This window comes from Lygodium microphyllum, chromosome 3 (assembly GCF_053477565.2).
Source record: "Lygodium microphyllum isolate KBCC chromosome 3, Lygodium_microphyllum_v1.1.10, whole genome shotgun sequence".
Taxonomy (NCBI): Eukaryota; Viridiplantae; Streptophyta; class Polypodiopsida; order Schizaeales; family Lygodiaceae; genus Lygodium; species Lygodium microphyllum.
This window is the reverse complement of record NC_141137.1, coordinates 111,535,482-111,563,269: the sequence shown is the minus strand read 5'-3', so window position 1 is coordinate 111,563,269 and position 27,788 is coordinate 111,535,482. Positions and strand designations below refer to the sequence as shown.

Sequence of the window (27,788 nt, the reverse complement as noted above, 5' to 3'; positions counted from 1 at the left end):
AGGGGGTGTATTAACGAGGTGTTTACACACATGAGATTTCAAATAAAATTCAATATGACCAAGCATGCAATAAACATAGCTTGGTGGGTGAAGATACCTCATTATGATTGGAAGATTGTAGGGTCCAATCTCATGTACATCGAAAGGACTGATTGATTTTTAATGGGCGGGCAAATGTGGTTGAATGAAAAACCGTACTTTGTTGTATTTTTGCAAGTGTCCATGGCATGGTACGTGTTTATGGACGTTTGCAGAGTCTATAAGGGCCCTGGCTCAGTTTTGTTATTCTACGTACTTTATACCTTATGTGTGAATTGTTCCACAAATTTTTCATCTAAATAGTATATTTTTTAAAATATGCTTTCATATATATATATATATATATAATTTTAAAATTGTTCCACAAATTTGAAAGTTGCACGATGCCTCACACACTCAAGTACCATCCACACACTCAAGCCAGTTGGTCTACAACCCTTGCTAAGCTTTTAAACGTGACCTCTACTTGTCACATAGGATGCATCACCTTCTTTGATAAAGATTATCCTTGAAGGATGGCTCGAACTAAGGTTAAATACGAACCACAAAAGTCAAGGTCCTCATAGGGCTTGTTGGCTTTCATTTTCCTGGGCTTTTGGAGGAGCGCCAATCTGTCGCCTAGAGAAGTACGTGTGGCGCAGGGTCTCGCGCAGTGCAATATTCTCATCCTTTTGATTCTTTCCAGGACAAGAAGCAGAAGGAAAGTTTTAAAGAAGGAACCAGGAAAACACTTCAAATCAGGAGGAGGACGAGGAGGAGGTCGACTGCTATGGCCATGGCTGCCTCGTCTGCCGTTTGCGGCTCTTCCTCCGTCATCGTAAATCCACGCCCTTCCTTTGCAGCCAACCGCTTGTCATCGTCTCCCTCCGGCAAACTCTTCTTGGGAAAGCCTGTTCCTTTCAACCCTTTACAAGCAGGTGCTTTCTGCATACAGTGTGATCCCCATGTCTCGGCTTCGAATTAAGCTTTGATGTGCCTAAATCTTTTATGAGCATGTTTCACAGCACGAATCCTATCCTCTTGTGATATCAATGTAGAATTAATGGTTTTGTTTAGTCCTTAATGCAGCCATGCTAGGATAGTCCCTGCTTTACCGGAAGATCAAGATGAGAAGAGTGAGGCAGTGAATGATGGTGTGCCCCTATAGTAGTAATGAATGTTTATCTTGTTACATCGGGAAACCCTTTACAATGATTTGTCTAGCTGAAACCTTGAAAGCTTTCTTAGGATCACAGTTCTTTCGTGTTATTGATCTAAGAGTATAGGCAGCTCTAGACCTGCCTTTTAGTGTCGAAGGTCAATACTCTGAGTTTTCTGAATGCTCTTAATTTCTATATGTGGAGTTAACATCATCTGAGTAATTTTAGATAACCTGTCTATGTCTTTGTCTTATTCGGACCTCTGATTGCTACCATTTTCAGGATCAGTAAGGTTTCTGCCAGTGCCTGTGCGTGCTACTACAACCACAGAGGAGACCACAACGACTACCACTACTGCTACTCCCACAACAACCACAGAGAGCAGTGCACAAGCAGAGGAACTCCTTGCAGATTTGAAAGCTAAGGTACAATCAGTTGTATATCTTGTTTCTGGGTGATGAAGGAGTGCACGGGGAAATGCTGCCATGCATTTGCTAATGAAATTTTTATTGGCTGATTTGCACTTTGCAGTGGGATGGCATAGAAAACAAATCAACAGTTTTTATTTATGGTGGTGGGTCTGTGGTGGCCTTATGGGTTTCCTCAACAATTATAGGTGCTGTCAACTCTGTGCCGTTGGTAAGTTGGCTGTGGTGTTTTTTAAAAAGTATTTTTCCACACGGTGATTACCTGTCAAGGTTAATTGTGGACCCCTTCTGATTCTATGTTACTCGTTTATGTCAGCATTCTTCTTTCCTTTTGCCTTGCTATAATTCTGAAATGGTTGTCATATGCCAAGTGGCTAATGAATGCTTGTTTATACCTTCTGTTAAGGCTAACATTCCTTCTTGTTTATTTCCTCTTAGAGGTGCATCTTTCTAAGCATATCATTGTTGTGAAATAATCAGCAAACTTTGAAGTATAGGTGGGGGATAGAAATTATGGGATACAACATACTTGCTTTGAAAAATATGAAGTTGAGCTGAAATCAGCACATGGTTCAACTCTGGAGCACATTTTTACTGCGAGAGGTAGGAACAGCAATGGGCTTGAGAACTAGTGTTATGGAGTTGAGAATTTTTAACTTATTTCATTGGGACAATCGAGCTGTGTGCAATGTTGTGCACATGTAAGATAGAGTTGAAATGTGAATCACAGTGAGGCTAACTGCATTTTGGGAAGCAGGGAACATTGGCAGAAGTTGTGGAGGAAAGGTCGTGGTGGGTGCTTTGGACAGAACTGGGTCAGGCACTGATCCTGGGAATAATCTTTAGGGTCAAAGGGGTCAGAAATTTAAATCATTTAATGCCTTGTACTAAGGTTTGTGGAAAGCTAAAACACTTCCAGGTTCATAGAGGTTTAAGTATTTAAGTTTGAGGCTGCATAGAACTTGGGCAGGGCCAAGTTTTCAATGTACCAACTTGAAAATGGCTGGAAATTCATTTCTAGAGGTCGAGGTTGCATGGCCAGGTATGCCATGCATGATGTGGCAAACAAGCATGAACAGGGCCATGCTGGGCTGGTTTGGGAGGGAGGTCAGTTTTGCGTACTTGGAAGAGCAGCTAGAGGACCATTTGCAGCAGGTGATGGCAGATTGGGGTGAATTGACAGCAACTGAACCACATTTGGGAGCAGGTGACTTGATTGGGGGCATGTGACCAGATTTTGGGTATCAAACAGGACTGGCAACTGTTGCTATTCACTATGTCCAGTCTGCAAAAACTGACCTCTTTCCTATTTGCTGCCCACACACACACTGCACCACTACACACACACAAACCCCACCAAAGCACACTATTTCGAGCTCTTAGCCTAGTCCTCTATATTCTCAGAGCTTTGGTCTTTCTTTCCTTTTTTAAATTCCTGAGGAGAGCTTCGACACTTCTTTGTTGTACTCCTCAATTTCTGAAATAAAGCTTAAAGAAATACCGCAAGAGGTGCCAAGGTTTGGGGCCAATTGGTGTTGGATTGTTTCATTTGATTGGTAAGCTATTGAACCTTTTATATACTTTTATCAGAAAAGAACCAAACTAAAATACTGGAGCACTAGAAGATAGCTGAGTCCACATGGCACGTATTTAGAGGCCCCCAAACCCCTAGTTATGCATCGGGTCTATTACATAAACGTGGGTCCACTCTAACTATTTAGAGTTTCCAACTAAAATAAAAGAACCAAACTAAAATACTGGAGCACTAGAAGATAGCTGAGTCCACATGGCATATGTTTATATATTTTATCAGAAAAGAGCCATACTATAATACTGGAGCATTAGAAGATAGGTGAGTCCACATGGCATGTGTTTAGAGGCCCCCAAACCCCTAGTTATCCATCGGGTCTGTTACAAAAATATGGATCCACTCTAACTATTGAGAGTTTTCGACTTGCCAAGTTGGTCTACGGTAAGGTATCAACAAGCCACCGAATGTAGATTTCAAGAGGCATATTTAGAATGCGGATCCACTCTTCAAGGAGAACATTGAAAGTTGTGAAGGTGGGCGGTGAAGAGAGATTGAGGGTCGGGCAGTGAAGGGAGTTCAACATGCTGCTTAAATAATGGAGCTATGCAGCTTGCACAAGTTGGCGAGAAATGATACCACAGTCACCTTGCTCAATAGGAGTGCTCCTTCCTCATTGGCCCTATGATGGACCATTGGAAGAGCATGATAGAACCCTTGCAATCTAGCTTGTAATGCAGAGAGTAATGATGTCTTTTATCCATATTTGCATTCATTTGAGAGAGCCACCAAAAGGTTAGTTTGGATTGGTGCGGGTAGCTTAATTGCCCTATCACTGAAACATAAGTTGGAGATATATTTGTTCACTTTCCTACCAATGTCATTCTTATTACAAATGGACAAATTTTTTTGGAATTTGAACTCTCTCGCTCTCTCTCTCTCTCTCTCTCTCTCTCTCTCTCTCAATTGTGAGGTTTTTGGAGCTTAGGACTAGGTTGCATAAAAGAAAGAAAGGAGACTATTCATTAGAAGCTTGCCATCTTCTTTTTCCATCACCCAATATGTCATCCTCTTTCTTAGCACCTTCTATATGCTACCTTGTTGATCTAATCTTTTAGTCCCCCTACATGTTTTCTAAGGTTCTAACACTACAATTCTCTACAATGCTCTCCCTAAGTTCAGTGTGTTCATGTAGGGATTGAGTTGTTAATCTAAATAGATTTTACTTGTTAATCTAAATCTACTTTCACATGATCTTTATCTCGAGAGATAAACATTGAATAGAATGAAGTTGCTAATCTTTACTAAGGCCACATTGGATGTGGTAGTAGTCCTCGATTCAGATGATGGCTATGGTAGTAACGGAGCTTTTAGCAATCTTGATGGCATGGAGGAGAAAGCTATTGAAGTCTAAATCCAATGCTTCTTGCACTCTCTCATAGTTGAAGAGAGGCCACCATAATGTGACGCAATGTAGATTGGAGATGTCTTGTTAGCAGGGGATTTCAATTCTCACACATCACAGAGACAGGTTCCCTTCTTGAAGAGTGAGGAGGATATGTACACAGAGAGAGCACTAGAGGAGATGGGGCTTAGCTAGACATTAGAGGGCACATTTGAGTGCATAGCTTATGGTGACCACCTCCTAGCCTTGGGAGGTGCACATGGATTGGCCATCCTTAATGGCTTGGATCAAACATTCTCACATGCTTTCCACATGAGCACACATCCAAACATATAGTGTTGTGGGTTGTGATGGGCGATTTAGTCTGATAACTGATACAATCGGGCCGAGAAGAATATAACTTAGTTCGATTCAAGACAGAGGCATGAGATATGTTTCTCCTCCCAACCTTGCCTAGTTAATTGTTGGCAACTTCCATTGTGATTCGATTGCGAGACGTTAACTCTTGGTGAGTCCTACTATTCTTGGACTCTCTTTAATTCTAGACTCTCCTAAACCCCGTTCAGGTGCCCAAGGCTTCCGGACGGTCATCCCTCGCACCTGTTTCCCATAATTTACCTTATTAATGTAACATTTTCTTCCCCTTAAGAATCGGTTTTGTCCTCGAAAACGATACTTGGAAGGTCTAACTGTAAATCGGGAAACCTTTTCCTTAAGGTACTTACTCGCTCCCATGTTGAGCTTTCTTTTGAACAATCTTTCCATTTGACCAAACATTCTTGATAAATAGTATTCCTTGTTCGTCTGTTACGAACATTTAATATTAGTTCTGGTTCATGTGGATTAGATTGGTTGTCTAATAACTCCTCAATGCTATCATTTAGGATTAGATTATCCAAATTACCCAGCTTCTTCCTTAACTTACTTACATGAAAAACTGGATGTGTTTTACTACCAGCAGGTAGTTGGAGCTTGTAAGCCTGTTCTCCCACCTTTTTAAGTATTGTGAAAGGACCATAATACCTGGGTGAAAGTTTTGGACATTGTCCCGTTTTCATTGTTTTAGTTTGTTTAGGCACTTTAAGATAGACCAATTCTCCTTCTTCAAAGGAGATGTCTCTTTGGTGAGGATCTGCATAAGCTCTAGCTCGATTTTGAGCTTTCTTAATATTTTCTTCAGCAAATTTTAACATACTATTCATATCCTCCAAAAAGTCCTTGGCTACTTGAACCTTTTCCTTATGCAGTCCTATTGCATGAGGAGCTCTGGGCTGAAACCCATACATTAACCTAAATGGACTATATCCAGTGGAAGAGTGCTTGACACTATTTTATGGAAACTTTGCTATCGGTAGATACTCTTCCCAATTAGTTTGCCTTTTACTTACATATGCCCTAAGCATATCTTCAAGGATTTGGTTAACCCTTTCAGTTTACCCATCTGTTTGCGGGTGGTCCGCCGTACTCATGCTAAGTTTAGTATCCAATTTCCTAAATACCGCACGCCAAAATTGACTATCAAATTTTCTATCCCGATCAAAAACTATATTTGCTGGAAGGCCATACAATCGGTATATGTTCTCTACAAACAATCTAGCAAATTCTGGTGTTTTAACATTCGTTGAAGTTAAAATAAACCTAGCCATTTTGGTTAACCTATCCACAATCACCCACATGGAGTCGTCCCCCTCTGTGTTTTGGGTAATGCAACAATAAAATCCATGGAGATACTCTTTCATTTTCTTGAAGGAATCTCTAATGGATGGAGAAGTCCTCCCATTTTCAATCTTTCAGCTTAATTAACTTGGCATTTATTACATTTGACCACATAGTCAAGAACGTCCTTATTCATTCCAGGCCAATAGAACTGCCTTTTAATAAGACTATAAGTCTTATTAACTCATGGATGTCCCGCGCTAGGGATATCATGACACTCAAAGAGTATCTGGCGCCTTATTTGTTTATCTTTCGGGACACATACCCTACCCTTGTAGAGTAAATAACCATTATCAATGGTAAAATTCTTTCACTTGAATCCGGTTTGAGCAACCCCTGATGCTCCATTTCCTTGTTGAACATCCTCAGATATTCCTTCCTCAGTGGAGGCCCTTCCATTTGGATCCCCATTTTCTATTGCTTCCCATGTGTTGGAATATGCTGGATCAACCTGGCATTTCCTTTTTAAGGATTCAAGCAAATCGGAAGTGAGCTGAGTAAAACTCAATTCATTTATGATGGGCATTCTGCTGAGTGCATCAGCCACTATATTATACTTTCCTTTTCTATACCTTATCTCATAGTTGAACTCTTAGAGGAGTTCGGCCCATCTGGCTTTACGCCCTTGTAGATCCGGTTGGTCATTAAGCCACTTAATGCTTTCATGATCCGACAAGATCAAAAGTTTGGCAGCACCGTACAAATAGTGCCTCCATTTCTTCATTGCATGTACTATTGCATACAGCTCCCTCTCATAAACAAAATAATTCTGTTTTGCACGGTCTAATTTCTTGCTTTCAAAAGCAACTGGTCGACCTTCTTGTAATAAGACCGCGTCTATTGCCGTATCACTGGCATCGGCTTCAACCACAAATGGTTTATTGGGATCCACAATTAATAGTACTCGAGCTGTAGCAATAGCTACCTTAAGTTTTTGAAAACTTTCATTTTGGTTTGTTCCCCAATTAAAGCTCTTTCCTTTCCCTTTAAGTTGGTTTGTCATTGGAATAGCTATTTTGGCATAATCTCGAATGAATCTACAATAAAATCCAGATAAACCTAGGAAGATTTGCAGCTTTTCCAGGTTCCTTGGAGATGGCCATTCAATAATTGCCCTTACTTTTTCTGGATCCATCTTGATTCCCTCTTTTGAGATAATATGCCCCAAATATTTGACCTCTTGTGCGAAGAATTGACATTTAGTTTTCTTCGCATAAAGGGAATGTGTTCTTAACAGTTGGAATACCAATTGTAAGTGCTCCAAATGTTCTTCTCTTGATTTACTAAGGATCAAAATATCATCCAAGAAGACTACTACAAAATGTCCTAGATAGGGCCGTAACACACTATTCATCAGCTTCATAAAGGTAGTTGGTGCATTAGTGAGGCCAAAAGACATCACCAAAAAATCATAATGTCCGTATCTAGTACAAAATGCTGTCTTAGGAACATCTTCTGCATTAATTCTTACTTGGTGATAGCCTGATCTTAAATCTATCTTTGTGAAGAATTTTGCCCCTTGTAATTGATCAAAAAGATCTTCCATTTTGGGCATAGGAAATTTATTCTTCACCGTTATTTTATTAAGTGCTCTATAATCAACACAAAGTCGCATAGAACCATCTTTTTTCTTTACCAATAAAATTGGCGAAGCCCAAGGTGAATTACTGGGTTGTGTAAACCCTTTATCAAGGTAATCCTTAATTTGTCTTTTAACTTCTTGGTGCTGTGTTTCACTTAACTTATAAGGTGGTTTAGAAATAGGGTGTGTATCCTTATTTGTGTCAATTGGGTGATTTATATCACCCCTATCTGGTGGAAGGCCACTTGGTAAATTAGAAGGAAACACATCTTTAAATTCATCTAACAAACCACTTAATTCATTATTTACATTCAACTCGCAAACATAAGAAAATTGTGCTTTATATTACAGGAAGTAAAAGTGTTTTGTATAGGAAGAGACCATAACATATATACCTCACATGCTTCCTTCTTTATCAGCTTCTGAACCTCAGTGGAACACAACAAAGGATTATCGGATACTTCATGTTCACCTTGAATCACAAAAGTCTTACCATCCCTTTCAAATTCCAGTGTATTATGATGATAACTGTGTTTTAAGGATGGTTTCAATCCCCGTAGCCACTCCCTCCCTAAAGCAAGGAAATCAAGTTTATCTTTATATCCTTGGATCTCAATTTCCAAATCGGATACCATTGTATCCCATATTTTATTATCTTGACCTTGCATCATACGAACAACATATTGATGCCCACTCTTTTGTTGGGGAAGTTTCAATTTTTTGACAAGTGCATAATTTATGAAATTGTGGGTAGCACAGTCATCAATCATGACTCTAACCCTCTTTCCAGCTATCAATCCATGCACTCTAACTAAATCATGTGGCCCAAAGGTAGGCTGCCACATAGAAGTTGACATACAACATCTGTGTTGTACATCCTTGTGCAAAACCTCTAAAGATTTATACATTTCATGCCCCTTTAATTCTAGAGTCTGTACTACATGTATTTGTTTTTCTTTTTCCTTGCCCTTGTCCTTATTCTTTCCATTATCTTCCCCCTTTTTTCTTTGAGGGCAATTCCAGGTAGCATGCTTAGGAGATAGGTAATTGAAACACAGCTTTTCTTTTTTGGCCTTATCAAAGTCATCTAAACTTAACTTTGGCCTTACATATTGTTTCTTTTCAAAAGGTTGTTTCTTGCTCTTAAAAAATGGCATTTTCCTTTTAAATTTGCCTACAAATTTTGAGGTTTCAAATTCCTTAGTCTTGGGCTCTGTATCGATGAGACTAGTGAGTGTACTTGGACGTGTACTATCTTCATTGATTAATGCAAATTTAATTGCCTCTTCAAGCGTCTTAGGTGAACTCCTTTTTACTTCCTTTTTACAGGCCTTATCTAGTCCCCTAATGAATTCTCTTGTCTTTTGAAATTCATTCCTTCCAATTTGAGGATTATCTCACGATATTCCTCGAGATATGTCAGCAGGGGTCTTCCCTTTTGTTTGACATAATCCCAATCTTCCCAATTTCTTTCCATTTCATTTTCAGGAAGGAATTCTTTCAAAAAGACCGATTCAAATTGAGCCCAAGTTTCAGGTATTTTATTTGCCTCCTTTAAAGTTCGCCACCATTTATATGCCTTTGGCCCCAAAGTTAAACTGGCCTCCAGCGCTTGGAGATGTGGTGGAGTATTTTTAAGTTTGTGCAAATCTTCCCATTTTTGGAGAAAATTAAAGATAGTGTCTTTATTTCCATCTTTTTCCTCCCCGTGAAACTGAGGGGGTTTCATATATTTTAAAACTGGATTATCCCTCAACTTGTGGTGGGGTTCCTCAGGATCTCGCATAGTCACATCCAAATCTTTTGATGAAGATGGGATATTCGAGGTTTCTAACTTATTTTTATCCCTTTCTAGTAATAAAGTTAATTGAGATTTTATTTCGGTGAGTGTTTGAGTTAAAAATTCCATTTGAACCCCCTATATTTGCACATGAGCAGTTAGATCATCAAATTGTTCTCGTGTGGTAAAAAATTCTTTCCACTGGTCACCCGAACTAGGACCCTCATTTACTCCCTCTTTCCCTTTCTCTTTCATTAATACATTGGAATTGGAAAGCAAATATAAGAAATTTGCGTACAAAGTAAAGTACTTCCCTGGTTATAGTGACAGGGCAACTGTTGCTGGTTTTAATAATAACCCCGAAGAGTGAGGGATAATTTATCTTTCCCGAACTGAGCTGGTCACGCTGGAAATGAAGCATATTGGCAGAAACAACTAGTAAGGAGGGGACTAAATATATCCCTTCTTAATGGTCACGTGAACCATCTATACGCCTTCCCTGAATTCGTTTCCAACCTATACTTGTCATACGACTGTAGTCGGAGCTGGTCACAGAGACGCCAGACGGTAGTGCCGTTTTTTATCGGTTGTGCCTCACGAAGTAGATCATGTCCAGAATATGGGTGTTAAGCGTGTGGGGTACCTTCTTTACGTTGGATGACGGGTGACGTGTCGGGTGACGACTTCATGCCAAATTTTATATGACGTGTCGTGTGGGCGCCGGAAAAAAAACTTCATGCGTAAACGGAAGCGGGACCCCGCGACTCTGAAGAAAGGATGACCCGACGGCTTTGAAGAAAGGATGACCCGACGGCTTTGAAGGAGGATCCAACGCCTGCTTTGATATTAGTGTTGTGGGTTGTGATGGGCGATTCAGTGTGATAACTGATACGATGGGGCCGAGAAGAATACAACTTAGTTCGATTCAAGACATAGTCACAAGATACGTTTCTCCTCCCAACCTTGCCTAGTTAATTGCTGGCAACTCCCATCGTGATCTGATTGCCAGCCGTTAACTCTTGGTGAGTCCTACTATTCTTGGACTCTCTTTAATTCTAGGCTCTCCTAAACCCCATTTGGGTGCCCAAGACCCCCGGACGATCATCCCTTGCGCATGTTTCCCGTAATTTACCTTATTAATGTAACATATAGGAGGAGCCGCCTTTGAAGGATCTATACAAAGACTTAGGAGCAAGCACTGTGGACTATCCCCTAGGGCCCTTATCCCTCATCCCTGACACATAGTCCTTCAGAGTGTCCTCCCGTCCACTAGTAGTGGCAGTTGACCATGCATACCTATAGTTTACCATCACTCGCAGACATGATATGCTCCCTCTAGTGAGTAGCCACCTGAGATTCCCGAGATACTACTTCACCAGTTTGACAATGAGTGCTTGCTCGGATCATCTTTATTGGAGCTTGTAGGAGACAAATCTCCACATACCCCTTGATGACTTACGACACAGCTTGTTGGAGTACTTCACACCTTAGCCACCATGTATTTTTCCCGCACACCCCCATATATATGCTCCTTTCCCCAAGCCCATAGATCCATCATCTTTTTGGACATGTGGCATCCATATGCTACCTCATTATACTAGCTACATGGGCAAGTATGTTAGAGGTATTCTAGCACCCCTTCTAGCCCACATGTTCAATAGGGATGCGTGCGAAGGCTTTCTTACTATTTGGTCAGCTAATACTATAGGACCAATCTTGAAAGCTGGAGATGCTATGGTTCCTACAAACTATAGGATGGTCAAGGTTGGCCACATGCTAGCCAAGCTTTATGGATTGATACTAGAGCATGAGTTGAGCAAATGCATTGAGAAGCACCAACATCGGGCATGTGGTTAGGTAGGGTTTAGGAGGGGTTATTCCACTATTGATCATATCCTCACGCTTCGAGCCATCATCGAGGAGAGTAGGGCATAGGGGAGGTTGTATAGGGCTGCTTTGTGAATTTCGGTAAGGCCTTTGACATATGGCCACGTGCTAGGCTTATGCAGAGATTAGGAGCTAGAGATTCCAATGGAGATGAGATGGGAGATACCGGCATTGTAGCGTTTGTTACAGGACAATGCAAGCACCAGGAGGGTTGTTGGAGGAGATCATTAGTACTATTGGGGTGAAAGAGGGATGCCCACTCTCACCTACTCTATTCGGCCTTTATATTGATATAGAGATATTAGATTACATTGATGGACTTGGAGGGGAGGGAGCTGGTATGGGGGGGCATTGATACTTGTACTATTGTATGTTGATGACATAGTCCTCATATCTAACACACCAGAGGGATTGTAGCGCCAACTAGATGTTAGAAGTGGTGTAACAATGGAAGCATAAACATGTGCTGAAATAAATTGTTGAACACAAGACAAAAGAAAAGAAAGAGATAACACAATACAGATGATAACTCAGATTTATGCTCGAGAAATGGAATCTATATACCAAGACATGAGATAGTACTGATACAATGTGAGTCACCGGTTGTGGAGGCACTGGCACCTGCTCCCTCTCCCCAGAAACTGTCAAGTGATGAATGAATGTGGAGGAGGGAGGTTGACAATAAATAGGCCAAAATAAATGCCTAAAATATGACAGGTCGGCCAGCATTAAATTGCACTGGCTGGCTGCAAATAATGCCAATCCACAATAAACAATGGCAATTAAAATGCCTAAAATGTCTTTGTGCCCAGCTTGCTGAACCACAAGTCCAGACTCAACCATGAGCTGACTAATCTACTAACACTCTCTCTCAGATCATGGGTGATCTGATACAATACAATATACAATGATAAGGTCGCATCATAGTACAGACAACAATGTCCACTAGAGTAGAACCATGGATACCCAAGTAGTGGGTGCGCAAGCCACCACCAAGGTGCCTCGGAGAGAACCTAATGTCGATGTTGATCGTATCAGCTCTTGAAAATAGAGAAGACCATAGCAGCTCTCAATGTTTGTTAACAATGCCGTTGAAGTAGCACATGTGACCATCCTGACACCAATGCTGCAGCGCAAAAATGACCATGGATTCCCCTTCTTTGGATAGATTGCCAAAGTGTCCCCTCATGTAAGCTCTAGACGAAAGCCGCCTGCTTTATGTCAAGTAACCAGCCCATCATGAACCTGGATGTCAATCTGAGCTCCAGGATTTGTACCTACCAAACTTCAGTCGATGCGTTAGGGATGTCCCTCTCTAGATCCTATTTATCTGTATAGTAATATAAATGAGGTGCGGCTGCCCCATCTCACCACCCTCTCACACTCCCTCTTTGGCACTGGAGAGTTGAGGGATGACTGCATCACCACCACTAGAAAGCAGCTGAGGAAGGGGCCATGAAGCCCTTCCCACAATTTGAAGAAGAGGATCCCTTCCGTGCTTTGGACTTCGCCTTGGCCGGAGGATCGGAATCAGAATGTGAGGTAGATGATGGCTTGTCGGAGGAGTCTGCATTCCTCTTCGTCTTCTGCTCCATTTTCTTCCTAGAAGCCGCTAACTCTTTGCAGTCCTTCCTTGAATGACCTTCCGTGCCACAGTGGTAACATTGGGCCTTCGACTTCTTCATCTTCGATCCTCTCTCTGAAGCTGCAAGAGCCTCACGTGAACCTCCATATAGTGTATCATCAGTGGATGTGCATGGAGCAGCCATCTGTAGAGGATTTAGAAGAGAAGTAGAGAAGGGAAGGTATTTGGAGACGGAACATAGCCAAACCACGAGCATAGACTGCAAAAAACAAGAGTTCACATATAGTATAACCCAAAATCTGATCAAAATAGGACAAAAGCTGCTGTACGAAGTCAAGAGATCAGTCAGAAACTGCCAAAAACGGTAAAAACGGTCTAATAATGCAAGCGCCCAGCCAGGTTGAGATGCTGAAGCATCAAAACACAGGCTGAAACAGATGCGCAGGCTGTATGGGTGCTGACATCAGAAAAAAATGCAGGCAAAACTGGTCACCTGATTGGAGCAGCAGCTGCCTGATCAGGAAGAGGGAACAGTCTTGAAATGAGCGAGAAAACACAGCAGAAACACAAATCTTGAAATCTGATACCATGTCAAAAGTGGTGCAGCAGTGGAAGCATAAACATGTGCTGGAATAAACTGCTGAACACAAGACAAAAGAAAAGAAAGAGAGAACACAATACAGATGAGAACTTAGATGTATGCTTGGGAAATGGAATCCATATACCAAGACATGAGGCAGTACAGATACAATGTGAGTCACCGGCTGTGGAGGCACTGGCACCTACTCCCTCTCCCCAGAAACTGTCAAGTGATGAATGAATGTGGAGGAGGGAGGTTGACAATAAATAGGCCAAAATAAATGCCTAAAATATGAGAGGTCGGCCAGCATTAAATACTGGTCGATTGGCTGCAAATAATGCCAATCCACAATAAACAATGGCAAATAAAATGCCTAAAATGTCTCTGTGCCCAGCTTGCTGAACCACAAGTCCAGACTCAACCATGAGCTGACTAATCCGCTAACACTAGATGCACTACAGGCCTTTTGTTAGGACATGGATCTTACAATGAACCTTGGGAAAAACAAGGTTATGGTGTTTAACACTTCCTCCCAATGGATTCAGTGATTAGTACCCCATTTCACATATGGAGAGGAGATATTAGAGGTGGTCCAGAGTTATGTTTACTTGGGGTTTACTTTTTTAGGGCCAAGATTCACTTTGAGGAGAGTAGCAGAGGATAGGTTGACATGAGGCTATGAGGCTCTAGGGTCGATGGAGAGCCAGTGTGCATGCATACAGTTTTAGGAGCCTTGGACAAGGCTTTAGCTCTTCGATACTTTGGTTGTACCAACACTTTTGTATCGGGCCTCCATATGGGGATCAAGCCTCTACTACATGAGGAGAGCCACATTTGACTAGCCACTACCTAGGGGGAAGGAGATATATGAGGGGTAGGAGCAGATGGAGAGACCCCTGGTTTTGATGATTTCATGAATGGTTCAAAGTAAGCCCTCGGTACCACATCAGATTATTAGAGCAGAGATGGGAGCACCACCCATAGTGGCAGAGGCTCTCTTCTAGATGGCGACTTTCCTGCATAGGCTGTGGACCTTGTCGAGGTAGAGAGACTCCCGACTCGCACTAAAGTCCTCCAAACAATTAGCATTATAGGGGGATACTAAGTGTTGGTATGCTTGGACAGAGGCATGGTTACAATTACATGGATTACAGATGGATAATCTCCCACCACAATAGCATAGCTTGGATTGCCCTCACTTGGAGCTTAGTTGAGAGAAGCTAAACTATATATTTTAGATACACACAACCAAGACATGGGTGACACCTACTACGGATCTAGGAACGAAGATGGCTTTCTATTGGAAGCATCTTCTATACATATCACTTAATGGCTTTGTTGTCCACTCGAGATATATGGATGTATACTTGTCTCATGGTGTACAATGCGCCATTGGATAGCTTCGTACATCCTCACACTAGCTCGGGATCGAGATAGGTAGATATTGCATAGACTCCCTCCCCTTGAAGGAGAGAATTTGCCAACTTTGTTAGCTCGAGCAAGAGACGACGAAGGACTACTTATGCGGATGCTAGGTGTACTACGAAATCCAAGGGCACATCCATTGCTTGTTTAGAGAGGGATTTGGGCCATTATCAAGGGTTATGGATATCTTTTCCCTTTGGTCATTCATGATGAAGAATGTATTAGTGGCCAAGAATTTATGGGATATAGGTACAAAGAATACTATATCATCACCACGGGACCCTACCTCCCCGCTTCAGCCTCTCTATGCTAGATAGACCCATGAGAGAGATCCTAGGATGAGAGTCTCTCGAGTAGTAGAGATATCTTGGGATGAGAGTACGTCCTGAGAAGTTCACATTGCAAAAGGCTTAGGCATCATTTTGTACTGAAATTCCCAAACTTTTCAAATGTAACATTTTGATCTCATAGGCCAATTTGGCCTTTTGTAAACATTAATATAAACCTCTTTCTTTCTTCTTTCTCTCTTTCTTATCCATGTCTTTGCCACACACCTCTCTCTCTCTCTCTCATTCATCCATACCTTTGCTACTTGATAACTCTATTGCAAGCATAAATGAGTGTAGATGACGTGTATACTATCTCCATATTGATATGAAAGATTAGTATGAACATACTCATAAAAGAAATAATGGTTTTTTTTAATACACAGAGTGTAATGGAAGCATTGAGATCAAATGGTAAAAAGAATATCAATCTATGGACTAATGGTAGGTTGTATCCATTCTCTTCGTATTCTTCATTGTGTTGAGGTTTGTTGGAGACTGTTGTTAAGGGCTTCTAGCTTGTATACAAAATCTATAGGCCATTCAAACATTTTAAAGCTAGAGAACCAATGGTTTCCCCGGGAAAGAGATACAATGAGGAAACAATTAGAGTTGTATTTATAGTTATATTTGGCCCTCTACTAAACACACATGCTATGTCTCATGGATGTAAATGCATGTTGCCATCTATAGTGATCTGATTGGAGCAATTTGACTCGCAAATAAATGGTGGCTTAACTACTTATAAGGGTTTGATCTTTGTAAACCCATAGAACCAAAGAAGTGTGGCACACAAGATTGATAATTGTACTTTATTGTACAATCATTATAGCTCTTCTTTCTTCTTTCAATTGCCTCAAATATGTGGATAATATTCTCATATTCTTACATACCAGGTGATATGATTTGATTCAGGTACTTGCCTTCATGCAAAATGCATATGAATGATGTAAAAACATGTTTTGTATTGTATCTAGCCCATTGGGGTTCCTTATCTTTGGGATCAGTAATGAGGTAAGCAAAGTCGAGTCAATGATGTCGATCAAAGCTTGGAGATGATTGCACTGTCCTAGTTGATGAAGTGGCAACATGTGTGAATGAGAATGCTTTGTGGAGGGAGTGAAACAGAATCCTTTGGGCAAAAAGATGTCGGAGAAGATACTGGTTGATTATGGACAACAGTAGAGGGAGCAAAAAGCAGGCCTCAAGAGCTGTAGGTGATGATGAGAAGATGCTGCTATAATCTCTTTAGAATGATGGCTGCTATCAAGGTGATTACTGGGCAGCCAATTGAAGGACAATACACAAGAGTGTCTGATATTGAAGATCAGCTGCTGCCGAACTTAGGAGTAGGAGGGACTGCAAACTGGTCGAGCATGTTGACAATGATGTCGTAGTTGCGAGGGAGTCTCTAGGATGCAGAACGTGGTTTAGACAGGTTGTAGCAGATGGCTAAGAGCTCCAGCACTGGTCATTGACTTTACGTGGACAGTTTGCAGTGAAATGCAGACCATCATATGCAACCAACAATAGTAGGAGCAAAGGGAGGTATTGGATGGCTGCTTGAGATTGCAAAGGTAGGGCTGGACAGTAGTGGGATTAGGTCACCAATTGTAGTGGGAGGTGGTGGCCAGATTGAGAAAGGAGGGCTCCATGTTGTGGCAACACTTGGAGATCTCCAACTGCTGTAATGATGTATGAAAAGGAGGAGTGATGATTGAAGGATGATCCGTGAATGAATGGGAGTTTGTTTGCATGCCTCCATATGCCCTCTTCATAGTGGATTCAGAGCATTAGTCCTACTATGTGCAAGAAATGCCAATAATGCAAATAAAGCCCTGTTTATGAAAACGAAAAATCATGCATTAATGCATCTAATGACTTCGGTTGCTCAACACATCTCTAATAACTAATGATGGTCGAAAACCAAAATGTGGATTGTAAACATTGTGACCTAAAACTGGATACTCTATAATGGGTCTAAATGAAATTTCTAAAGGTAGTATAGGTGAAGCTAAATGTGTACCTACAATGAGATGAAGGGTGGAAATTGTCAATGTGAAACACCAAACTCATCTCAAATGTAATAGAAGGGATAGACTGCTGTTTGGAGCACTTCTAATCACAAAGTTTTCTCCATATCTATGCTAGTATCCCCACGGATCTTTGTTAGAGTTGCGCACATATGCTTATATAGTGGTAAGGTGACAAGGTGGTGTAGGTCCCAAAAAAAATTACCCCCAGTGTTAACTTCAATTAAGCGGTCCACTTGGCCTTCAAATGTGTGGATATCTTGCTCTTCAAGAAAGAAGAGCTTATTTTAGAAAATTAAAAAAAAAGGATGCTCTCTCTCTCTCTCTCTCTCTCTCTCTCTCGTGTAGAACAAAAGGGCGGTGCTCTTGTGCACGATAGTGCGCCTTTCTTGTGATTTATAGCTGCTTACTACTAATAAAAGGAGCAAAATAGATAGGATTAAGATTACACAAAAATGGATTGTACGAACGTGACAATGAAGACTTTGGATATTTGGTTGTATCTTGAGTGGATTGTCCTTACTCAATGGAGAGGTGATCAATCTCATTGGCTAAGTGTCCCAATTGAGAACCATCTCGTGAAGGAATATGAATAGAAGAAGAGTTGGCCTTCAATGAATGTTACCTAAAGGAAAAATAAGTGGAAGATGATGATGGAGCGTTGTCCTCCACATCAAGACTCTAAATGCCTCAATAGGGTCTCCATTGAAGGAGTGGTTTGAAAAGACACAAGAGGATCTTTAGATGATGTTTGAGCCATTACGGAGAAAACGCAACCCTTAAAGCAAGTGGATATGGAAGGAGACTCTAGGTAGGAAAACACAAGTATGATGGCTGAAAATGCAACATCACAAGTAGTAGCTGACGGTTAAGATGATGATGTTGGCTAGCTGTTCACCTTAGCAACAAAATACGAGTATGCTGGCTGAAAAATGCAGGTTGCAGCATGTAATCAACCTTTCTTCTCGGATAGGGTGGTAAATAATCTGATTAAGCACTATTTACAGCAATTAACAAATTCACAAAACTGAAATGCACACTTTACCATATAATCTTGGACATTGGACACCCTGTTGACCCCAAAACTGGTGTCCCTTTTGGTATTTATTTAACTTAATTGAAGAAGAAGTTGATGTACAATGGGATTCTCCCAATCCCTTTAGGTATTTCAACTCCCCTTGTTGTCTAAAATGACCAGCAAGTCTTCAATCTGATTTGCCCCTTGATTCGGGCAATCAATTGGCCTTCATCCGCTTTGATGGAGATGGAAAATGCCTCAAATTCAATGATTTGCTGGTCCCTCCACTTGAATAGACTAAAAACATCTTCAGCCTTGTTGAATCCAAGTCTAAGAGCTTCCAATTTTTGGTATGCTTCCATAGGCTGTTGCTAAACCTTAATTTTTGTTGTAGATTAGGGTTTACAGCAGAGAAATCTGAAATTTCTCAGCCTTTGGTGATCTCAATGCTGTAATCTTCGGAGCAAGGTTGCAGAAAGGCTAGGAGATGAGAGAGAATTCTAAGGAGAGAGAAAATTCAAACTTTCTTTGCGAAGAACTGAATAAAATTTTCTCAAGTCTCGAGCTCGTAAATTTACTCTAACCCCAGTTACACCTCACATGTATAACATTTACTTAACCATGTGATTAAAAATTAAGCCACATGTTAAGTGAGGTTTCAAAAATACATGTCCTCATGACAACCCTCCCTTTTAAAATGCTTGCAATCGTCCTTGATTGCACTACCGAATGCATCAAAAGCAAAATAGTGGATTGGAATTTCCACAAGGCATCATAGTTAACATAACATTGCGCACTGTTACTCAACCATTCCATATGCCCAACATATGCTAAAAATTACCAACCAATCATAATATAATATAAGACTAAAAAAGAATCTAAAAAACATTGCCAAATTATTATGTGACATGTCTATTTCTCATGAACTCAACTCATTTGGCAAAACCAAACCATAGCATTGCATAACCAAGCATAAACCATGGCTAAAACATCAATGGCATCATAACATATGTTGTTGTCCATGAAACTAGATGTAAAACATTGTAAATTGAGTATATAATCTGATCATAAACTGATTACTTGCTGACTTGAGAATTGATCACAAACTGCTGCAAATGTGACCCCAAACTGATCACAAACTCATTGCAAAAACTGACTAGCAATCAATGCAAAAATTGATTCCAAAAGTGACCATAAACGGTTCTCAAGCCGATCAAAAATTGAGCTGAAATTGATCAGAATTTGTCACAAAATTGAGGCAAAATTCATACTAAATTGATCATAAGCTGATGCAAAAGTATAGTTTTAGTGCTTGGGTGAAACTCATGCTCAATTGCATACATCCCACAGTGACTAGTACATTAAGTAGTGACCTCATGGCAAACATACTGTTAGCGCAATACCTTGGATGCATCTGAATACATCCGAGATCCACTATCTACGAGAACTGTCCATAATTGAAGGAGTGGAAATGCTACCTTCCCCTTGAGCATCAGGTAATACTAGGTAAAGCTGCAACAACTGAGGATGGTCTGCCAAGTCATCCTCTTTCATCCATTTGGCATCCATTGGTGAATAATTTTGAAATTTCACCAAGTATCTCTTGGAAACTTACATTTGGCTTTTTTTTTAATATGCCAAAATTTGCTAGGGTACCAAAATCTCATCCAGCTCTTCAACCTTAGGCTGAATTTCAGCAAACATATCCTTTGGCACATCACCATGAAAAGGCCTCAACAAATTGATATGAAAGGCATTCTTATCTGTCAATGTGGAGGTAATTTCAGTCGATATGCCACATCATTGATCTTCTCTAACACTTGGAAGGGCCATAGTATCTCATACTCAACTTCGGATGCAATTTTTCTCTTCCTTTCATCTTTTTCAGCCTTGCCTTTTTAAAACACAGCAATATATAATCACCCTCTGCAAACTGCAAAGCACGTCTGTGGTGATCAGCTGCTCTCTTTTGCTTTTCTTGCAATCTCTGAAGTGCATACTTTATCTTTGCATAGGCTACATCCAAGTTTTTTACATAACGATCAGCCTCAAAGATCTTATTATTAGTTTGCAGAATAGGTGGTATTTTCTTGCCACCGTCAACTACCTCAAATGGAGCTTTGCCCGTAGAACGATGCATTGTGTTGTTGTATGCAAACTCAACCAAGGGCAAATACTACCCCCATTGTGTCATTTGGTCTGAAACATAGCACCTCAAAAGATCTAACAGTGTGGAATTTGCTTCCTCAGACTGACCATCTATCTGCGAATGGAAGGATGATGAGAATTTCAGCGTGGTTTCTATATTCTCAAACAACCCCTTCGAAAATAAACTAGTTATCTGAGGGTCTTGATCACTAATGATCGACTTTGGCATACCATGATACTTAAAAGATGTGAAGCAAAAACAATTGTGCCATATGATCAGCCTTTATTTTCTTCCTCATCAGAATGAAATGGGCTTGTTTGCTAAACCTGCAAATGATAGTCCATATTCCATCATTTCATGTAGGTAACTTAGAAAACTCAAAAATAAAGTCCATTGCAATCCTTTGCGAAGGCCTATTTGGAATAGGCAAGGGTTGCAATAAACACATCTTTTGTCTATCATGCTTTACCTTTTGGCATATGATGCGTATCTCAACAAACTGTTCTACATCATGTCTCAAAGTTGGCCAATAAAAGAAATACTGCACTGCCTTGACTGTGGCATCAATACCTCTGTGTTCTGCATACGGAGGATCATGACTTTCAGTGATAACTCTAGGCCTTAATTGCTTTGTGACACTCGGTCGTCCATGCATCATCAAAAATCCATCTCTTAGGACAAAGTGTTCATCCCTTTGGCCATTGCAAAGTTGATCATCAACATTAGCAAAGTTTGAATCAGCAATATATTGCTCTTTTATGGCATCCAACTCAGTGTGATAAACCATGCAGACGCTTGAAATTTGTGGCTTACATGATAGTGCATTAGCCATAACATTCTTTTCACCATCAATATGTACAATTTGAAAATGAAACATAGAGAGAAAATTTGCCTATCTCATATGTTTCTCTGACAACTTTGTCTGCGTCGGAAAGTATCTCAAAGTTTGATGGTCTGTCTGCACTGTAAAATCAGCCCCCAACAAATAATGTTTCCATGTAGATAGTGTATGAATTATAGCCAAGAGCTCTTTCTCATAGACTTGCAAATTTTTTTCTGCACCGTAGAGAATTTGGCTCTCATAAGCCACAACTCGGCAGTCTTGCATAAAGACAGCCCTAATGGAGTTACCACATGCATCACATTGAACTATGAAGACTTCCTTAGATCAGGCAATACAAGCACAGGATCTGAAGTCATCTTTTCCTTCAACTTTTCAAATTCTGAAATTTCCATAGCTCTCCATCTAAACCACACATCTTTCTTTTGCAAGGCATGCAATGGAGATGCAATTTTAGGAAACCCGCGTACATACTTTCTGTAGTAAGAACATAAACCCAAGAAGTTGCGGATCTCGTGGATATTCCTCAAAGGTGGCTTTGATCGTATTGCCTCAACCTTTGTAGGGTCCATGCGAATACCATCAACCGATACAATATGTCCCTAAAAGCGGATTTCATGCAAGAAGAATTCACTTTTCTTGTCATTGATAACTAGCCTATGCTCATGCAGTTCATTGAACATTGCCAAGTGTTTTCTATGCTTTGCCTCATTCTTTGAATAGACAATCATGTTATCAAAGAAAGTGTCTACAAATCCTCTATGTGGCTTGAAGATATGATTCATCATCCGATTATAAGTGGTAGGAGTATTTATAAGTCCAAAAGACATAACAAGAAACTCATACAATCCAAAAGATGTCTTAAAAGCTGTCTTAGGCACATCTTCCGATTTAATGTGTATCTAATGATATCACTTTGATGGAGATGGAAATTCAATGATTTTGTGGTCTCTTTACTTGAATAGGCTAAAAATAGCTTTACCCCTGTTGAATCCAAGTCTTGGAGCTTCCAATTTTTGGCATGCTTTTTGAGACTGTTGCTAACCTAATTTTTGCTGTAAATTAGGGTTTATAGTAAAGAAATTTGAAATTTCTTAGCTTTTCGTGATCTCAATGCTGTAATCTTCAAAGCGAGACTGTAGAAAGGCTGGGAGATGAGAGAGAATGATGAGGAGAGAGAAAATTGAGACTTTCTTCGGGAAGAACTAAAGAAAATTTATCATTTATTGTTACTGCCCTGTCTCAACAGCTTGTGGATTCAAAGTATTGAAGAAAATCAATCATTTATTATTGTTGCCCTGTCTCAATAGCGTGTAGATGTTGTCACCTGTTGTTGATTGGTCTTCTCTTGCCCTTGGCTGCCTCAGAAGGTCTACCAAGGGAGTAGGTTGAATATACTAAAAATGCCTCTCTCTAGCCTCTAAAGACGTTTTTTAGACTCGCATGGGCATTTTTGATAAGTGGCAGCTTTCCCAAATGGTTTTTTCAGCATTATCCATAATTAAATATTAAATTTCAGTCTTTAAATACTGAAAAATCAATATAATAATTATTTTTATACCTTGAAAAATAATTTGATTGGCCAATAATTAAATTGGCTAGGCAACTTCCATTCCTGAGTGTCTCTGTGTCATTTTTGACCATTAGATTGGCGTTGGGTACTATTAAAGGCTACTTCTCCAACTGACACTTATGGCCAAATGAGTGACCTAGGTCAACAATTGGCACCAGATACCACTAAGTACCTGTGCGGCATAACTTATAGCAACTTTTGCCTTTGATATCTTGTGATTTTTTGAAGTCTCGAGCTTGTAAATTTACTCTAACCCTAATTACACCTCACATGTGTAACATTTACTTAACCATGTGATTAAAAATTAATCCACATGTTCTATTTTCACACTGGACTTTGCAGGTACAATACTGTTTTCCCTTTTCCTTGCGCTTATCATTGCGCATCTTATGGCACTGCGGCCTAATATGTCAAGTGAGGTTTTAAAAATAATGTCCTCATGACATAGCACGTCTAGATGATGGCAACAGTAGGGTATCAATATTGAGTAGTTGGCGTTATCTTTGACCATTAGATTGGCGTTGGGTACCATTAAACACCACTTCCCTAGTGTCACCAACTGACACTTATGGCCAAATGAATGACCTAGGCTAACAACTGGCACTAGATACCACCAAGTACTTGTGCGACATAACTTATAGCAACTTTTGCCTTTGATATCCTGTGATTTCTTGGAGTCCTGGGCTCGTAAATTTACTCTAACCCCAATTACACCACACGTGCAACATTTACCTAACCATGTGATTAAAAATTAATCCACATGTTAAGTGAGGTTTCAAAAATACATGTCCTCATGACATAGCACGTCTAGATGATGGCAACAGTAGGGCATCAATATGGAGTAGTTGGCGATGTTCTCCAACGGTTGGTGAATCGGTGATACGAGTAGCTATTGAGCTAAGAAAGGCAATACATGTTGATTAGCTTGTTAAAGGGCCCCAAAACATGCTTATATAACGAAAAACCCTAAAACGAGGCGTGGTTCGAGAGTGTTTCTGTGAAACACTAATTTGGGAGGGTCCATCCACAACTATAAATAGACAGGCTACCCCCATTCAATCTTCATCCTTTTGTGCAGGTTTCTCACTCTATCGTGCAAATTTCAGCCATCAGTCACCTACCATCTGTTGTCCAGCCATCATTGATTGCATCCCATCACTATCCAACCCTAGATGGCCTATTTCCAACCATCGCCTTGTTGTTTGGAGGTTTCCATTTGTTGCGTCATCATAGCACATGATTACCCTATATTTATAGCATTTGGTGCTAGGTGACAGGTTGCTGCTATCTCTCCCACCAGGTGATTGCTGCAATACCCACGTTTTTGATGTCTAACAAGCCGCCTACATCAGCAAACACCTCTCCTGTTGTCTCTTGACAGTTCTTTTCCTCGGGTGATCAGTTTTCCCCCTTTTTCTGGTGGTACACTGTTGTGTTTACTAGATTTCAGCCTCGGACTTCTATGTTTTGGTGATTAGCTTGTTGCCCTTCATTATTCAGCACTCTCTTATCTTCGACTAGTGGTTATAGTACTTGGGATCCATCTCCAGTGGATATTACTCTCCGACACTACTGCTCTGCCCTTGGACACTCTCTACACTCTTAACTCATTACAGTTTTCATTCACTTCCTTCTGCTTGTATTTGTTTTTGTGTTTTGAGTTGTATTTTGCTTTAGGGTTTGAGTTTTGCATGTCTGTGTTTGTATCGTAAGGGGAGAGAAAGTTTGCAAAAGTAGAATGATTGTGAAGATGTGGCAGGCTGGTGGCAGCCCAATCAACAAAATGCAAAGTCTGTGATGATGTGGCAGTAAGCTCGGTAGCCAGCAAATCAAAACATAGTTGTCTAGGTAGTCGTGGAGTGTAGGGTGGTAGCTAGTAGTTCCAAATGCACTAGTTGTTGCCACATGGCAGTTGGGCATAGTAGAGGAAGGGTGCAGCAGTAGTTGCCCAGGCTGGAACAATACAAATTTGCATCCTATGGCTGCGGAACAAGCGTCAATGGATGAGCAGTAAATTAGGACAGCTTCGGCTAAGATATCCTCCACAAATGAGGTGTGGATGACGCCACTTCAGCACCTTTAATCTGCAAAAACGAGATTAAGTGAGTGGGAGGGCAGCCTGTCTATTTATTGAAAGTTTGGGGTCTCCCAAATTAAGGTTTGCATGTGTGAACGCTTGGCTTTCTCTAATAAGTTTTTAGGTTTAGCTAAATCTGCTTCTTAGCTTGGAGAATATGTAGTCTTGCCAAAAGGCCATAGTCTAACTCTAGTATATGAAGTTTACAAATAGTAAATAGTTCCCCACATCGTAGTAATAAGCACTATAAATAATAACCCGCAATAGAAACACGGCACACATTATTGGTGTCACACACTTGCACGTGCGACAAGTTAAGATCATATGACAAATAGAAAAATGATAATACATTTCACAAAAATAAATCGACTAAATTTCAACTTTTTCTTATATAAATAAACCATATGAAATATCATAACATGCTTTCCCTCATGAGAATTCCAATGGTAAGAGTGGACTGAAATCAATCCATTGACAAAGATGCTTGAGGATGAGCCAGTTGATTGGCTTTGTAAGTGGGTTTGCAAGGTTCTCTAATGAAGGCATAAAGTTGAGTTGAATTGTGCCTAGCTCCACTTGCTCTAAATTTGGTAGTCAAACTTAGTAATTAACTAACTTGCAAAAGCACTGAACCACACTTTCAATAATTGAACCATACAATTTACAGAGAGTAAATAGTCCCATGCATTAGAGCAAGTAAGCACACTGATAATTAATTGTTATAACAATGGTGCCACATTAGTAAAAATAAAAATCATTGCATCTACATTTCTCCAGTTAATATTTTGCTCCCCAAAAACACAACATATTAAATCTCATCTATCCACCTAGTACAAAGCGATCTGTGTTACATGCATGCACATGCGATAAGTCAAGACCAGGTGGTGAACAGAAACATTGCATCAAAGTTAACAAAAATAAATCCACTGAATTCCAATTTAGTCTCATATAATTCAACCATATGAAATTTTATAACATGCTCCTCTCTCATGAGGCTACCAAAGGTAAGAGTGCACTGAAACCGATCCGGTGACAAAAGTGCTCGAGGATTGGTGAATTGACTGGCTGTAACCAGGTCCGCAAGGTTCTCTAATGAAGACACAAAGAAAAGTTGAATGGTCCCTTGCTCCACTAGCTCTCATCAAACTGGTTTGCCAAACTTGCAAAGGGCAGTAGTTAACTTTGGTCAGTTCATGGGCCTTGTAAGCGGGTCTGCAAGGTTCTCTAATGAAGACTGAAAGATAAGTTGAATTGTGCCTTGCTCCACTTGCTTACAAAACTGGGCATCAAACTTGCAAAAGCACTTAACTGAAATACAAAGTTAAAACAGGCCCTATCGCACACTTGTACTTGCACTTGCACATCAGTTACTAGCTAATTTTGTGACTCTTGACTATAGAATCTGTGCCACTGATGGACCTGCCCATGTCCTACACAACTGATGAAATGTGCTGCTTGCCCACAGAGGTAGAAGTGAATCAACTCTTGTGCTTGTGAAAACACAGCCTAGTGACAATTCCCACTCTTGAAAAACTAAGTGTCCTCGGTTGGATGTAAGTGTGACCAAAAGGCATCCAAACTCGAATACTTTGAACCAGATGACACTTGCAAGTTGAAAACACTGGCCACTGCTCCCACCTAGAATGCAAGGACAACTTAGAAAGTCAAATTTTGATTTATCCTTTCAAGTTCACAAAGTAAGGTATACGAATTAGTAAGTCAAGAGGCAGAATTTCTCAGCAGCAGACCCAACATTGCGAGGCCTTTCTGTATTTTCAATACAATGTTCCTTCTTTTATTCTGTAACACTGCTGGCCAATAACATGCCATGTGTCAGGTTGAGAGTATGTGCTATTGGCTAACATATATGGCTAACCTGGTCAGGAAGGTCGTAGAAGGTTGATAATTCTTTATCTGTTTGTGTGATGGGCAATGCTTACCTAAAAAATCTGCATTATGTTTTACATACTGACCTCATTCTTCTTTCTGCAGTTGCCAAAGCTTTTGGAACTTGTTGGTTTGGGGTATACTGGCTGGTTTGTTTATAGATATCTCCTTTTCAAGGTACTTTTTATATTTATCATTCTTTGCGTGTGTACAAGAAGATTGTACTTCCGCAAATGTTCTAATAATGCTTGTGGAATCAATAAACAGGAAAGCAGGAAAGAATTGGCAAGAGACATTGAGGACTTGAAGTCAAAAATTGCTGGAGCTGGCAAGGAGTAAAATGTATAGGAAACTTTGTGAAGTTTGTTTTCCACATTGTAGATTCATTTTTTGCTTGTTAGCACTATCTATATCTTTCTGAGTTGTCCTCTATCACTTAAAGGTAGCAGTCCCTAGAGTCTTGAAAAGACCTGCTAATGTTGGCATGTAAAGAGCTGTGTATGGCAAATCTTGAATAAGACATGGGGTGAGGTTGCTTGAATAGAAGACTTATCGAAGTTTTGGCAGGGTCCATTATGCCGAAAAATGCATATATTATCAATTAGATTTGGAAGCTTATTGGTAGGAATGTTTGTGTGGGTAAAGTTACTTTGAACCCACAAGCTTTCCTACCTGTATGACGGCTCCCTTATTTTATCGAGAAAAGAACAGCGCACTCACCTAATTGAAGTGTGAAGGATGGGGTTGCTTTAGTAAGGTTACTCAGATTTTAAGGAAGATTATCTGTTAA

The 27,788-nt window shown here is 40.3% G+C and overlaps 1 protein-coding gene across 1 annotated transcript; it reads left to right on the top strand.

Moving 5' to 3' along the window:
- Window positions 1-618: 618 nt before the first annotated feature.
- On the top strand, window positions 619-27,788 carry LOC148038760 (protein CURVATURE THYLAKOID 1D, chloroplastic-like). Its single transcript, XM_087674606.1, has 5 exons — window positions 619-956; window positions 1,461-1,603; window positions 1,710-1,817; window positions 27,104-27,175; window positions 27,266-27,788. The coding sequence occupies exons 1-5, from the start codon at window positions 809-811 to the stop codon at window positions 27,335-27,337; spliced, it is 543 nt and encodes a 180-aa protein (XP_087530732.1). The 5' UTR covers window positions 619-808; the 3' UTR covers window positions 27,338-27,788.

What these genes read in the sequence shown, in the direction of transcription:
- LOC148038760 (XM_087674606.1), top strand. Translation starts at nt 809, where the DNA reads ATGGCCATGGCTGCCTCGTCTGCCGTTTGCGGCTCTTCCTCCGTCATC. An exon ending in TTTCAACCCTTTACAAGCAG is followed by an intron (nt 957 to 1,460) that starts GTGCTTTCTGCA and finishes TACCATTTTCAG; the next exon opens with GATCAGTAAGGTTTCTGCCA. An exon ending in TTGCAGATTTGAAAGCTAAG is followed by an intron (nt 1,604 to 1,709) that starts GTACAATCAGTT and finishes TGCACTTTGCAG; the next exon opens with TGGGATGGCATAGAAAACAA.